At 35.6% G+C, this 16,227-nt stretch overlaps 1 protein-coding gene across 4 annotated transcripts in view; it reads left to right on the plus strand.

The window, feature by feature from the left end:
• The window catches only part of anxa3b (annexin A3b), a 255,961-nt gene that overhangs the window by 235,422 nt on the left and 4,312 nt on the right, over positions 1-16,227 (plus strand). Inside the window, exons 1-13 of one of the 4 annotated variants that reach the window (XM_082158826.1) lie at positions 11,327-11,485; positions 11,946-11,990; positions 12,116-12,163; positions 12,259-12,346; positions 12,511-12,605; positions 12,699-12,812; positions 13,491-13,581; positions 13,665-13,744; positions 13,848-13,904; positions 14,071-14,164; positions 14,451-14,546; positions 14,973-15,031; positions 15,159-15,281. In XM_082158826.1, coding sequence (XP_082014952.1) covers positions 11,976-11,990; positions 12,116-12,163; positions 12,259-12,346; positions 12,511-12,605; positions 12,699-12,812; positions 13,491-13,581; positions 13,665-13,744; positions 13,848-13,904; positions 14,071-14,164; positions 14,451-14,546; positions 14,973-15,031; positions 15,159-15,281 — 960 coding nt within the window. In that variant the 5' untranslated portion in view covers positions 11,327-11,485; positions 11,946-11,975. Of the gene's footprint in view, positions 1-11,326; positions 11,494-11,943; positions 11,991-12,115; positions 12,164-12,258; positions 12,347-12,510; positions 12,606-12,698; positions 12,813-13,490; positions 13,582-13,664; positions 13,745-13,847; positions 13,905-14,070; positions 14,165-14,450; positions 14,547-14,972; positions 15,032-15,158; positions 15,282-16,227 lie in introns of those variants that run through there. The other 3 variants (XM_082158828.1, XM_082158827.1, XM_082158829.1) reach the window with 3 other exon arrangements.

The following is a 16,227-nucleotide window of genomic DNA, read 5'->3' on the forward strand; positions in this document are numbered from 1 at the left end:
TTTTTCCAGTTTTCAGCAATTTAATTAATCTCTTTACGAGTCTCCCATCATTTTGTGGATATTTTCAGCCATGTGTTTTTGTAAACTCTGTTTTTTTTTTGTTTTTTTTTAGCATTCGTGTGTCCTTGTAATCTTTAATCAAAATAACTTCCCCTCCCTCTTGCAGCAACATCTCTTGATCTCTGATGACGTGTTTACTGGCGCGAGGGCGGGACAACCTGTCATTCAAATGAGATCACAGCAATAGCAAAACACAACCATCCAATCAATAGAGTGGTGCAGGTATGACGTCAGAACCAGGAAGAGTAAATAATTCACAGGGGGTTCCTTTGGGATTTTCCTGTGAGGTTTTATAATATATGGGGCTTTAAAAATTTTGTGTAAAATGAAGCCTATGGTAAACATAACTTGACGATATTATGACATTTTGTTCTTCAACGTAAATTGCACATAGGCCTACTCCAAACTGTCTTATCTAATTAGCCTACTTAATAAAAACGTAGGCTACTTTTTCAAAAATGAACATATTGCTTCAAAATTCACATTTTTGCAATCGGTGTGTGTAATTTACGTTGTACAACAAAACGTCAAAGTATTGTCAAGTTATGTTTATCATATTTATTTTACACCTAATTTGAAAAACCCCATTATAAATAGGCCTATACATTATATAGGTCTCTATAGTAGCCATGGGCTATAAACCATGATTTGCTGCTTGCTATTTCTAGATTCCGGTGGTATTAGGGGGAGTGACATGTTCACTTTGGGGGCATCTGATTGGACAAAAAGTCATCAATATTTTTGTTTTCCAGGAAGAGGAAATGTGGAATTTTTAAAAAGTAGACTAAACTTCAACTTTTTGCTGGCTTGCACTATAAATGCAAATCTAGTTTTTAAAACAAATCTGTAATTTCGGACTTCCCAAAACTTGCCCTCCATCCAACCTGAACGACCTAAATCTGCGCTATATGTGCAATTACATCCTGGCACAGGGTGCGCTCATTAGATGAATCCTATTGAACAGAAACGTCTTTGAGTTTGAAGTGGTTAAACTGTCATTTCAAATCGTCTGGACCTTGTGATTACCGGCACGGGAGGAATTATATATTTAGCTTTAAGTCCGTAGCGATTTCCTGCCCCTGTCTTGATCCTAAGTGACTGGAGCACTAGATACCCCCATCTCCACGGAGTCGTGATATTCCCCCAGGAGGACTGTAATCAACGGCTCAAAGCACGGAGAGACGCGAGATGAGGCGAGTGCGGGTCACGGCGTACATGCGCACATGCTCAAAGCTGTCTGTGCTGCTGCTGAGCGCATATTATTCATAAGTCTTTACTGCACAAACCAGAAGGGAGGCACCTGCCATGCAAGTTAGTTAGAGGGATACGCGACTGGGGTGAGAGGCCTTGCTGAGTCCGTGATCACAAGTGACAGTGGAAGGGAATGAAAGTGGACCGCAGTTCTGTGTCAGGAACAGATCTAAAGATTGGGTAGTGGAGTAACTCGCCATCTAATAAGGCACAGAATGCGTTTTTGCATTCTATTTCGCTACTTATCCATTGTTTTTCTATCTATGTAAACAGCTGCTATATAGACGGATGTGTTTGACCGTTGTGCTCAAGTCTTTTGCAGCGTTTCGCGCATGACCCGGCTTTCTAAAGTTAAAACTTAAAAAAACGTATTTCTATAGACCTTGAAGAGTTTTTTGTTGTTGTTTTTTTTTTACCTTGAATTGCCCCTTTAAGGCCACCTTATGAGATTTCGCAATGAGTAAGCCTAGCATGAAAAAATTTAATGTTTACTTCTTGAGTTTAGGGTAGTGGTCTCACATATAGGCCGACGAGAGGCATAGAGTCTGGTCGACTTTCGCTGCGTCCGAAATCGCGCACTACTGAGTTTGAATTTGAGCTTATTTTGCGACCGTTAAAGGTATAGCGGAGGATCTTTCCAAATTTTAGATAAGACCCGCCCTCTCCACTTTTTGAAAAGTTTGATTGATTCACCAGAATGATTGACAATTAGGAGGACCAATAGTTTAGACTACCCACCAGGAAGTAAAACATCCTCCGCTACCTTTAAGTATGTTCTATAGTATAAATGTGTGTAGTATGAATATAATCCAGACGTAGGGTTATATAGGTATAGGTCATCAGGGGACTTTTCCTTGTTTTTGGAAAATATGTTTTCGGACACACTGCTTTTTTGGCAGACTATTTTTCCCTATAGGGAAGTATTACATTTTGGACTCAACGTTTGTACATTATTCTGGCCAAGATCTGCCCACTTACACAAGAACATGTAAGTAGTAAGTATGTAGCCTATAGGCCTAAATGGCACAAAAATAATAGACCGGTATGGAAAAACTCGAAATAGTGTGCCACCAATGTTTGTGCGGAAGAAATTAGCATGTAAAAATGATTTCGCAAGCAAAATTTCTGTCTGTCTGTCAAGTTAATGTATACTCATTGTATTCATGTTGGTTTCATATGGTTTTGAAAAACCAAAATTAAGAAAAGTTCCAATTTAATGACAAAAAATATCATGTGGTGTAACCATAAAATTTTCCTCACGTCATGAATACATGTGAATATACACATCTTATCTCAAATTTTTTTTTAATATGTTTCCAAGGTAATCCCCCCCCCCCCCCCCTCAAATCAAAATGACTTTTTAAACATACTCATAGAAGAGGTGTATTCAAGTTTTTGTATCCAAGACTTGCATTTTTCCATGTATATTTGAATAAATTAATTGATAGAACAAAAAAATGCTATATGCTAATGAGGCTACATGTGCCCATCAAAGCTAAATGACATCAGAGAGCAGACTCATGATGTGTTACAGAGCCCCTCTTATCAAATGTTAAGTCACAAAAAAAGGATTAATGCATCTGAGTCGAATACATGATAAGCTTCATTAAAAAGGATTGTCTTTTCGAGGGTAAATGCATGGAGTGGACAGGAAGTCTACTAATCTGTAACCTGATGCGCAAGGAAGGAAGGACTCAGGAACCAGCCTTCAGAGCTTTCACCAATCATATTCATCACAGAACCCAGTCCAGCCTCATTAGACCACAGCGCTGCACTTAACTAAACATCTTTTCCATAAAATAAATGCTTCCAGGTTACCCTCTGCGCAGGTCGCGCTCGCATCTGATCTCAATTATCGTCGTGCAGCGGTCGAGGATCGAGCCCAGCCAATGGCGGTGATGTTGGACCTCTGAATCCACCGGCTGAAAGCGTCAACTGTGGCGTACATACGTCCTGTATGTCACATTAAACAATGGGGGTTGGGGGTCTTATTGAATAATTGGTTCCTCATGGGTTCTTTCTCGAGGAATATTAATTACGGGATGATTTAAACCTTTTTGGGGTCTTTGGGTGAGCGTTGTGAGGGGAAGTAAGGCCTAGTGCTGTTTGATGGGTTTAACTGTCATTTTGTTTGGGAGGAGATTGGACATTTGGTGTGTAGTTCAAGAGGAGACATTTCTCGTCTAGAGGATTTCATGTGGACTGAGGTTTTGGCAGTGTTTCCCAAATTAATAGAGTCTTTCAGCATCTAATTTTTCTTACGGTCGCTGGAATTGAAGAAAAGAAAAGCACAATGAGGAAAGCTGCGCCACATATGCTTTCTGCTCACACAGGAAAATAGCCTAGGCCTACTTGTTTTCTCCTCAGATAAGATGCCAAAAAGAAAAAAAAAGGTGGAAATAGTTTGTTTGTCTACCTCTCCTGTGGTCCTTCGATCCTTAAAGACACATATCAATCTTATTTCTTTTTAGTCTAGCTGTGGTTAGTCTTAAAGGCAGCAAAGGCTTCATTTTAATGTGTTTATTAGGACTGAGCATGCAGCATTTAGGCCTACTTAATTTCAGCTAATTGCACTTTCTCCTGATTTAGACAAGAGTCCACCATGTGGCATCATGTAGAACAACAGCCTGAGGTGATTAAAAACCTCAGGTTGTCATCTATTAACTTTATCAATTCATCATAGCGTAGACTCTATGACATGATTAATGTTGCCTTCACGTGTATATCGTACATTTCCTACTTCCCACTTCCGAAGTCGTGATTATGAGCTCGCCGCATTCAAGAGCTTTGTTGTCGGAAAGAACAGGAATTACGGAGGACACCAGGTTTATTCTTGTTTATTTATTGGGAAAATCTTTTTAAATCCAAAGTGATATTTAGCGTCCGGTCCCATTCATTGACAACCAACATTCACCACTTTAACCTATCTAGGCTACACAGCTTGCTGACGATTCTGGAATTTCAGTCAAATATACAGGCTATTTATTCACTGTGTAGGCTATTAAACATGCAAAAGCTAGGCTAGGCTACTCTTCAAATGATCATTCATAGGACTATATGTAAATATGCACAACTTTAACGACAAGACAATGCGATGTAGCTGTTGCTTAATGTTGCTTAGGGCGTTAATGTCCAATTCTTTTTCTAGAATTATTAACAGGAAGTTTTTGGGGCTAGTTGTCACTTTGTAGCAGGTAATATTTTGGGGGAGTTAATTTTTGAACGTCAATTTCTCTAGACACACACCTTCAATTTTTGAAGATTTTAAACATCTTCACTGTCATTGACCAGAAAAAAAGAAAAGAAAAAACACACATTTAATACACATTATAATGTTGTGTCAAGAAGCACATTGTCTAATTGGCTTTTTAGCTAAAAACTTGAAAAGCATAAAAGTGCATAAAATACCAATGTTTAGTTATAAAAATATTGTAAGAAATACATTTAAAACAACACTTTTAGAATTATACATATATTTTAAATGACAAAAAAAAAAAAAAAAAAAAAAAAAACTTATGTGACAACTTGACCCTGACATGATATTTATGAAAAAAAAAACTCTAATACAGTTAAACCTTCAGTTAAAATCTATTGTCATTATAGTTGACTATTGTTTGAATATGCTAGTGTAGTTTTATTGTTTTTCATCACTTAGCTTTAGCAAAAATATGAGCATTAGAAGCAGAATATTTTCACATTTTTACTCATATTTAGCCTACACAAATTGTGCAATAATCAGTCAATTTGTTCTGTATGTGTGAAACTATATGGGCAAAGTTAATTCTGTTTAGAGGAAGTTGTGATTTTTGTTCCAAATTGCAGAGAAACAGTCATTTAAAATGTTCATTAAATACAGACACCGCAAATATGCTTTTTATGCATTCATTTACCAGATAAACTCATCTTTTATGAACATCTAGAAAAGGCATATCAGTGTTACAGAATAAAATTAGCCTTAAAACTGAAATATGATTTATGAGTAAATGGGTTTGCCTTTAATAGCTTACTTTTTCTGTAGATACAAAAAAATATGAATACATTAAATATATACACTACCATTCAAAAGTTTGGGGTCAGTAAGATTTTTTATGTTTTTAAAAGAAGTCTCTTCTGCTCACCAAGGCTGCATTTATTTGATTAAAAATACAAACAAAAACAGTCATATTGTGAAATATTATTACAATTAAAAAAAAACTGTTTTCTATGTGAACATACAGTAAAGTGTCATTTATTCCTGTGACCAAAGCTGAATTTTCAGCATCATTACTCCAGTCTTCAGTGTCACATGATCCTTCAGAAATCATTCTAATATGATGATTTGATGCTCAAGAAACATTTATGATTATTATCAATGTTGAAAACAGTTTTTTTACATTTTTATTTCATGATGCTATGATGAATAGAAAGTTCAAAAGAACAGCATTTATCTGAAATCTAAAGCTTTTGTAACATTAAACACTACCGTTCAGAAGTTTGGGGTCAGTAAGAATTTAAATTTTATTTTGGGGGAAATAAATAAAATAAATCAATACTTTTATTCATCAAGGATGAGTTAAACTGATCAAAAGTTACAGTAAAGACATTTATAATGTTAGAAAATATTCTATTTAAATAAATGCTGTTCTTTTGAACTTTCTATTCATCAAAGAATTTTGAACAAATTGTTCACAACTGTTTTCAACATTTAAAATAATAATGATTTTTTTTTGCATAAAATCAGCATATTAAAATGATTTCTGAAGGATCATGTGACACTGAAGACTGGAGTAATGATGCTGAAAATTCAGCTTTCATCTGAGGAATAAATTACATTTTAAAATATATTAAAATAGAAAACAGTCATTTTAAATGTCATAATATTTCACAATAATACATTTTTTTTTATTGTTTTTTATCAAATAAATGCAGCCTTGGTGACCAGAAGAGACTTCTTTTAAAAACATAAAAAATCTTACCGATCTAAAACTTTTGACCAGTAGTGTGTATATATATATATATATATATATATATATATATATATAAGATTTGTCTCATTTTGTATGTTCCTAACACAGAAAATGACAAAAATTTATGAAATTTTTATATTTTTTCTTGGTTCCCTGTATTTTGTATCCACATATTCCATTGTACTCACTTTATCCAGTTTTTAAAAAAGGTAAATAAAAAAGTAAAAAAATAAAAGAATATAAATAGCCTACCATTTTTCATATATGGAAGTATTTGACTGTGGATTCTGCATTTGTATGCTTCAGCTAGTGCTCAGTGATCTTCTCAGAGCACAAAGCTCTCCTGGTCTCTCTGGGAAAGACTTGGTATCCCTCAGTGTTCTGGAGCAATCTGCACTTAAGACGTTACTCTGGCTTGGATCATCCGCTGCTTCCTTCAACCCACAATTTGCTCAAGTGTGCTGCAGTGGAGATTCGACTAGATAAAAGAGGGCTGGTGTTTTACATACACTCAGCTGGCCTCTTGTGAAATTGAAATATGAATGTATCTTTTCAGCAGTGGTGTGGAGAACAGGTGATTTACTGAGGTTGTAAACCTCAACAGCTCTTGACAAATGAGAGCTGAATCAAAAAACTACTTTCATCAAGCTCTTTGGTTTCCACACTTTCTCAGTTTCTCAATCTCTGGATTTTCCACGAGGTCAAGGCTTTCGAAAAAATAAAGCTAAATTTGTATTTTCCCCAGTGACAACCAGCAGAGGGAGACATCAGACAGTGCTAGAAGGCAGAGTGAGTAAAAGTCTCTCTCTCTCTCTCTCTCTCTCTCTCTCTCTCTCTCTCTCTCTCTCTCTCTCTCTCTCTCTCTCTCTCTCTCTCTCTCTCTCTCTCTCTCTCTCTCTCTCTATGTACAGTACAGGCCAAAAGTTTGGAAACATTACTATTTTTAATGGTTTTGAAAGAAGTTTCTTCTGCTCATCAAGCCTGCATTTATTTGATCAAAAATACAGAATTTGTCTTAATATTGTGATATATTATTACAATTTAAAATAATTGGTTTTCAATTTATTATACTTTAAATGATCATTTATTTCTGTGATGCAAAGCTGAATTTTCAGGATCATTACTCCAGTCTATCACATGATCCTTTAGAAATCATTCTAATATGATGATTCATTATTAAAGTTGGAAACAGTTCTGCTGCTTAATATTTTTTCATAACCTGTGATACTTGTTTAGGATACTTTGATGAAAAAAAAAAAAAAGAAGCAAATGTTTTAAAAATATAAATCTTTTGTAACAACAATATACACTACTGGTCAGTAATTTGGGGTCAGTAATTTTTCTTTTTCTTTTTTTGAAATAAATCAATACTTTTATTCAGCAAGGATGTGTTAAATTGATAAAAAGTGATAGTAAAGAAGATTTATATTATTAGAAAATATATTTTTATTTTGAATAAATGCAGTTCTTTTTAACCTTTTATTCATCAAATATATTAGGCAGCAGAACTGTGTCCAACACTCATAATAAATCAGAATATTAGAATGATTTCTAAAGGATCATGTGATAGACTGGATGTCACATGTGACACTGAAGACTGGAGTAATGATCCTGAAAATTCAGCTTTGCATCACAGAAATAAATGATAATTTAAAGTATAATAAATTGAAAACCAATTATTTTAAATTGTAATAATATATCACAATATTACTTTTTTTTCTGTATTTTTGATCAAATAAATGCAGGCTTGATGAGCAGAAGAAACTTCTTTCAAAAACATTAAAAATAGTAATGTTTCCAAACTTTTGGCCTGTACTGTATATATATATATAAAAAATATATATATTTTTTAATCTAGCAGTGGTTTTGTATGTTGATTTCAAACATCTAGTTGGTTGAATCCCACTTAAATTAGCATCTTTTTTGTGTGAATTCTGCCCTTCATACTAAAAATTACAGTATCTTGAAATAGCTGACCATGCAAATGAACACAATTAAACCAAACGGGCAGCATTCAGACAAGAGTCAACTATGCAATGAAGGAACATTGTAAATGAAAGGCTAAACTATTTTCTTTAGACTTTTTTTGTTTTGTTTTTGTTTTTGCTAAATTAATGTCAGGTTGAGACAAATTGTCTTATGCTAAGTTGTTTTATACATTTACATTTATGCATTTGGCTGAAGCATTTATTCAAAGCAAGACAGATAGCTTGATAGATAGATAGATAGATAGATAGATAGATAGATAGATAGATAGATAGATAGATAGATAGATAGATAGATAGATAGATAGATAGATAGATAGATAGATAGATAGATAGATAGATAGATAGATAGATAGATAGATAGATAGATAGATAGGTTAGGGTTAGGATAAGTAAAATATATTGACATGTAGTTGCAAAGTCACTTATAGTCAATAGAATGTCTGTTGGGGAGCATCACAATAAAGTGTTAGCAGATCATAAGCAGACACTATAAGCAGAGTTTTAATACTGTAATGAGAGTTAGGTGACATCAACAGAATGTCTAGGGACCATCAAAATACTGTGAATTGAGTTGTGCTCCATAAATAATATTTTGTGTTTAAGAGCTCATTTTTTATTACTCCCTTATATCTTTCCATGATGTTGAAGTGACTTTTCCAGCCCTCGATTCCATGTCTGCTTTTCCTGATGGATGGTAACCTGCTGTTGTTGGTTCTGTAAGGAACGCTCATATGGTCATTGGTTTCTGTGTGTCTTCTCATCTGTCTCTTTATGCTGTAGGATTCAGAAAGAGGAGGGTGGCATGGAAAACACAGACTTTGGAGACATCTTATAGCTTAATGTAATTTGCTTACATTTGTCTCAGGTAGGCCTATGTATTGTTTGTTGGGCTTGTAAAGATCACAGTGAGTTGGGATTGTTTCATATAAATGATTATTTAATGTATTTTAACCCTTTCATGCATGAATTATGATAACCTCTGTCAGGATTTTTTTTCCTTTGTGTTTTTATTGCTCTTAGGGCAATTATTTTATTTTTTTCAAAGAGATCTTCAGATGTCCACTTGAGTGGACAGCATGCGGTTATGGTTTAAACTGAAGATATACTATATTAAATATAAGACAATAATCAAACAGATAAAGTATGTGAATTTAACAAACTAATCAATACAATTATATCAAATCATGTGAAAACTATAAAATATATACAAAAAATATAAATGCAAAATATTGCAAAGGCTTCATACAAGTTGCACTTCGCGTATCTTTGATATCAGAACATGAGGACGTGATTCCATCAGAATTTTCTACAGCCTGTCAAGGTACAACTGTGGAAACCACTCAGATGCTCCCTCCAGTGTACCAGAGTATGGAGATTTACCCTTATTAGCTGATAATTCTGATTATGTTCAAGATGGACATGCACATTTCTATCATAGCCCTCCTCTGAGAAAACCTAGCGATACATTCTTTCAATCTCATCTGAAATGATCAGTGTTGGGGGAAACGCATTACAAGTAACATGCATAACGCATTCAGATTACTTTTTTGATGTTACAAGTAAAGTAATGTGTTACAATAACGCGCATTACATAATCAGATTACTTTTTGATGTTATGAGTAAAGAAACGCATTACAATAACGCGCATTACATAATCAGATTACTTTTTGATGTTATGAGTAAAGAAACGCATTACAATAACGCGCATTACATAATCAGATTACTTTTTGATGTTATGAGTAAAGAAACGCATTACAATAACGCGCATTACATAATCAGATTACTTTTTGATGTTGAGTAAAGAAACACATTACAAGTAACATACATTACATAATCAGATTACTTTTTGATGTTATGAGTAAGGAAACGCATTACAAGTAACATGCATTACGTAATCAGATTACTTTTTGATCTAACAAGTAAAGTAATGCATTACAAGTGTCATACATTATGTAATCACATGACTTTTTTCGATGTCAATGAAAATTACATTCTAATAATACAAATACATTTATTTACAGTAAAAAAAAGTCACTGCAGATTAAGTTTTTAAGTTTTAAATTTCAAAAACAATATTCACATTATAATTATGAATTGTATCTGAAATATAGCCATTGCATGCATGACGTCCACTACAGTGGACATGTGATTAATCATTAGTTTTCTCTCAATCTAAAATCAAAACTTGGAAAATGTTACTGTGATATGACTCATTAGATATTGCTTGATGCTGCAATATTTTTTTTACATACAAGAGTCTCCTAGGATAGAAGGAATGGGTCGATATTCCGGAGCAACTTGGCATGTCTGACTGACCCTTGGCCATCTTGGTTTGGAGGCGAAACACAACGGCTTGCCACTTGGTTGCAATTTATAGGATGATGCACCAGGGTCCAATGAAGAGGCTGATGTGCAACTTTGCCATAAAAACCCGTGCAAATTCAAGAAAATGCTTTTTTAATAGCTGTCCACTGTAGTGACCACTATGCGTGAAAGGGTTAAAATGGATATTTGTCTTTATTAAGGTTTTATACAATATATGGTTTTATATAGGACATGTGATATCTTCAGTGCAGGACATGACATAACTTCCACAACTAAACTGGACAGGAAAGGACTAGCGAAATGGATTATGTTATGGCTGAATATTGTACTCATGAAACATAACATTCACATTTGATGTTTCAGACTATGATTTTATGACTGTGCTTATGAACAGCTGCTGGTCCTGGCAAAAGATTCAGCGTTAACAATGGCCTACAATCAGTCAACTTCCTTATTTCCATAGGAAATTATGAAATGCGGTTTAATTTGAGTAATAAAACTAACCGGATATATTTCTTGCTCGTTTTTCTTGCTCGAGCCATATCTCAAACAACTCATAGATGAATCATCTATGAAAGTGTTGTCCTGCTGGGAACAGCTTTTTAAATAAGCTTTTTTTATATGCTATTTATTTTTTTAAGCAATATTGCATTGGGGAACAAATGCAAAGTCATACTATGAGCTGAAACTGTAGGCTTATTAACACATTCATCATATAGGCTGCTCTGTGATGTTTGGCTCTCAGTTTTGGCCACGTAAACTGGCGTGATACACGCATTCAGGCCGAGCTCGTGGAATGATCTCATTTTGATCTCATATCCTTTAGTGTTTGCGCTGGGTGTAGCCTGGTCACAGTCGTGAAAGGTGTGGCTTACAGTTCACACACAGACAGAGAGAGAGAGACGCTTCAGCAAGGTAAAGTTGTAAGTTTTGTTCTGAAATCTACTGAAATCAGTGTTTATGCCAACCGTGCAGTTCTTTACCTAGTCGATTTTGATGCGTTTGTGTGTTGCAGTGCGTGTTGCCAAGTATTCGTGTGTAAAAGACGCGAGAATCATCATGTTTTGTTGGGTTTGCTCTCAGCGAGCTCAGTGATGTTAACGGATTTTGTCATTCTGTTGTGAATCGCTTATAAAAATGGCATAAAACATCAACTTTGCTATGATACTTGCGTGATCGGGATGTAATCCCCTTTTGACCAAATTCATCATTAATGCGTAAAAATACGCAGCGTTAGAATTAATGCAGCGTTACGCTTTTGAAAACATTACCAACGCTTTTGAATGTGACTAAAAAGTTTAACTAAAAAAAAGAAGTTAATTAATTTATATTTCTGTACAATATAACAAATGTAATTATTATCTTGTTGTTACAGAGCTAAAAACCCAGCCACAAAACAGCAGCAATGTCTTCTGTATGGGTCAGTACAGTTGTTTGTTTTACTTTTGACACTTAATTTACTTACTTCTTCTGAAAGTGTTTTTTTTATTTAAAGGAAGATAATAGTTTATTCAGAACACTGAATACTTTCTATTTTACTTTCAGAATGACTTGGATCTTCTCCTGGAATCCCCATCCTCTCTGACTGTTACTGTAAGATTGTCATTGTATTTTATTAGTTTTATACAGTCAATATTGTATTTGAGCATATTTACTTAGTTATCATCAGCGTTATCTGTTTTATTAAGTCAACAGCACGCGGCACGATTAAGGAGAAGCCTGGCTTTACTCCTGGGGAGGATGCTGCTGCTTTAAGGAAAGCCATTGAAGGCATTGGTAAGGAACTAACCTGAGTGTGGACTTTTAGTGAACTTACACTGCACATGTTCAACTGAGATGGTGAAATCCTGTTCCTATTTATTTGCCCACTGTCATGGACCTAATGTCACAATGAGGAACTGTGTGTGTAAATGTGCATGTTTGCATTTTCAATCCCTCAGGCACTACTGAAAAGACTCTAATTGACATTCTGACTCAAAGAAGCAATGCCCAGCGCCAGCTGATCAGTAAAGCGTATCAGGACGCCACTGGAAGGGTAAAACACCATCGCTGACACACATTCCCTGTGCAAATGTTGCAAATAACTGTTGTCTGATGTTTAAAAACATGCATATGTTTTACATCATAGAACCTTTGCGATGACTTGGAAGGTGATACACATGGGGATTTTGAAGATGTTTTGGTGGCCCTGATCACTCCTCCTGCTAAGTTTGACTGCCAAGAGTTCATCCGTGCTATAAAAGTACACAATCTTGTTTCTTTTTGACTGCTAATAGTTTAAATGTCTTTATTTGGACTTTATTTTGAATTGAACCAAGATAAAGTCATTAGCTATGTTTCCATCCACCTATTTTTATGCAAATTTTGGAGAGGGGTCTGTCTGCGTCCCGCAGTGCTACAAACCACGACCCTGCAAAATACACGCCTCCCGTGAGGAAACTAACGTGAATGTCATTGACTAAAACAATCTTTTTAAGTAAATTATGTTGTTTCATGTATGAAATGTTTATAAGACTATCTTATATTGCTTTCGAATCTCATGAAGTATTAAATAACAGCTAGTAAAACATAAATTATACAATCAAATTAATACAGACTCATGGTCATAAAAGCTAAAAACCTACCGCCCAAATCTAAACCTTACCCTAAACCTACTCTTTCCAAAAAATTCAAATTTATTGTAGTTAATGAATTACTGAACTTTTTTTTTATAAGAAGCAAGCAACTTTTTATTACAGATATTTTGTGCCAATTTGCAAGGGAGTGATGATTTTGTTCTCTTAAGCACATGGGATGAAACGATGCTTTATTCGCAAATGTGTTATGCGAAATTTCAGTTTGGCACATAAGTTGAATTTGCAGCTTTGGATGGAAGCATAGCTATTGAAGTTCAATGCTAACAGAATGAGTTTCATCACAGGGTGCTGGTACAAACGAAAGCGTTTTGATCGAACTATTTGCATCACGCTCCAACCATCAGATCAAGGCTATGTGTGATGCATATTTGGCTGGTTTGTATCTTTTTATGTTACTTATTTCATTTTTTTGTGTGGTACTTTCTCCCTTTGATCTGATTAAAATGTCTATTTTCCAGAAACCGGAAAACCTCTGATTCAAGACCTGAAATCTGAGGTGTCAGGGGACTTTGAAAAAACATTGTTGATTCTCGCTGAGGTTGAGTCAAATAATTTTTTTCAGTCCTGCATCATATTTAAATTCATTCAAATGACTTCTGCAGCTGTCATGCCTTCAATTTGTTTGTCTTTCTAACTAAAAGGGCAAGAGGGATGAAAGTACCAATGTGGACGTGGCAAAAGCTAAAGTGGATGCTAAGGTGAAGTGAAGACACTATTGCTGATCTTTTGTCAGTGGTTTAACCCCAACTAAATGCATCAAATGAAAAACCAAAATGTCCCAAGAAAGACTGTATCCTGCCCTTCAAAATGGCGGTACCCATGTGGCGATTTTCTGTTATATCTACACTTGTTATTTTTGTGCAGATCTTGTACGAGGCGGGAGAGAAAAAGTGGGGAACCGACGAGAGCAAGTTTATCGACATCCTCTGCCACAGAAGCGTTCCTCAGCTCAGACAAAGTACCTCCTGCTGGCTTAGACAGCATCATATCCCTCATTTTATTTGATGCAGAAATTAATATAAAGCATATGTAGTCATTTTGAAGGAATTGTAAACTAAATGTGAAAGTGATATAAATTGAAGGGATTGTAAACTAAATGTGAAAGTGATATAAATTGAAGGGATTGTAAACTAAATGTGAAAGTGATATAAATAGAGCTGAAAGGAATAATGTAGTTTCAGAATCACCCACTGTTCCTGCTTACTCTCAGCTGTGTGACCTTTGTTTCAATCTTTTTCTCTCAGCTATGGTTGAGTATAAGAGTCTGAGCGGAAAAACCCTTCAGGAAAGCATTGAAGGGGAGATGTCTGGAAGAATCGAGGATATTCTGGTGGCTATAGGTGACATTATAAAGTTTTTTGTGTGTGTGTGTGTGTGTGTGTGTGGTGTTTAAGGCACTATTAGGGGTCGTTCACACAGAACACTTTTTTCCATTCCACTTCGCTACTTTTTTCATTGTTTTTCAATGTAAATGTGCCATACGGATGTGTTTGATCGCTGCGCTCGGGTCTTTTGCAGAGTCTCGCACACGACACGTGATCTAAAAATGCGGCGCTCAAGTTCAAATAAGTTCAACTTTTAAAAAACACTTCTCTATACCTTGCATTTTTGTTTCGCTTCACTGACCTGAAACTTGAGTGAACGGCCCCGTACTCTTCCTCATGCAATGCATGCATATTTTAAATAGTTATTTATTTATTATATTTTATTGTTACATGCTGTATATTTCCACTTGAAAAATCTAATTGAAAATGTCTCTGCTTTAGTGAAATGTGTGAAGAGCGTCCCAGCATACCTTGCTGAGCGTCTTTATAAAAGCATGAAGGTTAGAACTGTAATTCTGTATTTGCTTCCCATTTTTTACCACATTACAGTGAAACATGATTCCATAATGACTCTACAACAAAGCAAGTAATTATATTTTTTTAACAGAAACTTGTTCTTGTTTTCAGGGTGCTGGAACCACTGAATCCACCCTAACTAGAATCATAGTGAGCCGTTCAGAGGTCGACCTGCAGGACATCAAGACAGAATATAAGAAGCTGTTTGGCTGTTCCTTGTACTCTTCCATTGAGGTAAGAAGTATAAGAAGCATTAAATGAGAACTTATGAGTCTAGAATGTCTTTGTCCGAAATCCTATTTTGTTGCTTCACTTAAATGCTGAGAATTGATTTACACCTTTAGTAACATGTGAATGCCTCGCTTGACCAGTGTTTGAAGATGATTTACAGAGAAAATGATTGACATCCTCAGTAGAAGGAACTGGTGATCAGTCCCACCCTAAACTAAGGGCCCAATTGGTTGCGAGGCTGCCTTTAGGGTGTGGGGTAGGGTTAGGGTTTAGTGTCTGCTGTAGCAGTGTGTACAGGGATTGGACAATGAAACCGAAACACTGGCCAATAGTGTTGGAGGTTTCATGCCTATATATGCGTGGCCAATCTTTACTGATTTTACATTCCATCAGTAAGAGCTGAGTGTGAAGGTTAAATTAGCGGAGCAATTGCACAGCTGTACATAAAATATTACAATCCACACAACATAATGGGAGACATTTCAGAGTTCAAAAAGAGAACACATTGTTGGTGTGTGTTTTGCTGGCTCATCTGTGACCAAGGACAGCAAGTCCCTGTGGAGTGTGAAGAGCTGTGGTATGCAGGGTAATGTTGGCATACCTCCACGAAGGATGAATCGCATCCAACAGGAGTAACTGTCGATGCAAGAGGAAGCTGTCTGAAAGGGATATCCAGGTATTAACCCGGATTGTATCCAAAAAACAAAACCACGCTCTGTCCAACTCACTGCAGAATTAAATGTGCTCCTCAACTCTCCTGTTCAACCAAACCTGTTCGTCAGAAGCTCCACAGAGTCAATATTCAGGGTCGGGCTGCTACAGCCAAACCTTTGTTTACTCGTGCCAATGCCAAATGTCAATTTCATTGGTGCTGACAGTGCAAATCTTGGGCTGTGGACAATGAGAAACATGTATTTTCTTGTATTTGAGTACACCTTCACTGCCTTTC

This window comes from Leuciscus leuciscus (assembly GCF_965113295.1).
Source record: "Leuciscus leuciscus genome assembly, chromosome: 24".
Classification (NCBI taxonomy): domain Eukaryota; kingdom Metazoa; phylum Chordata; class Actinopteri; order Cypriniformes; family Leuciscidae; genus Leuciscus; species Leuciscus leuciscus.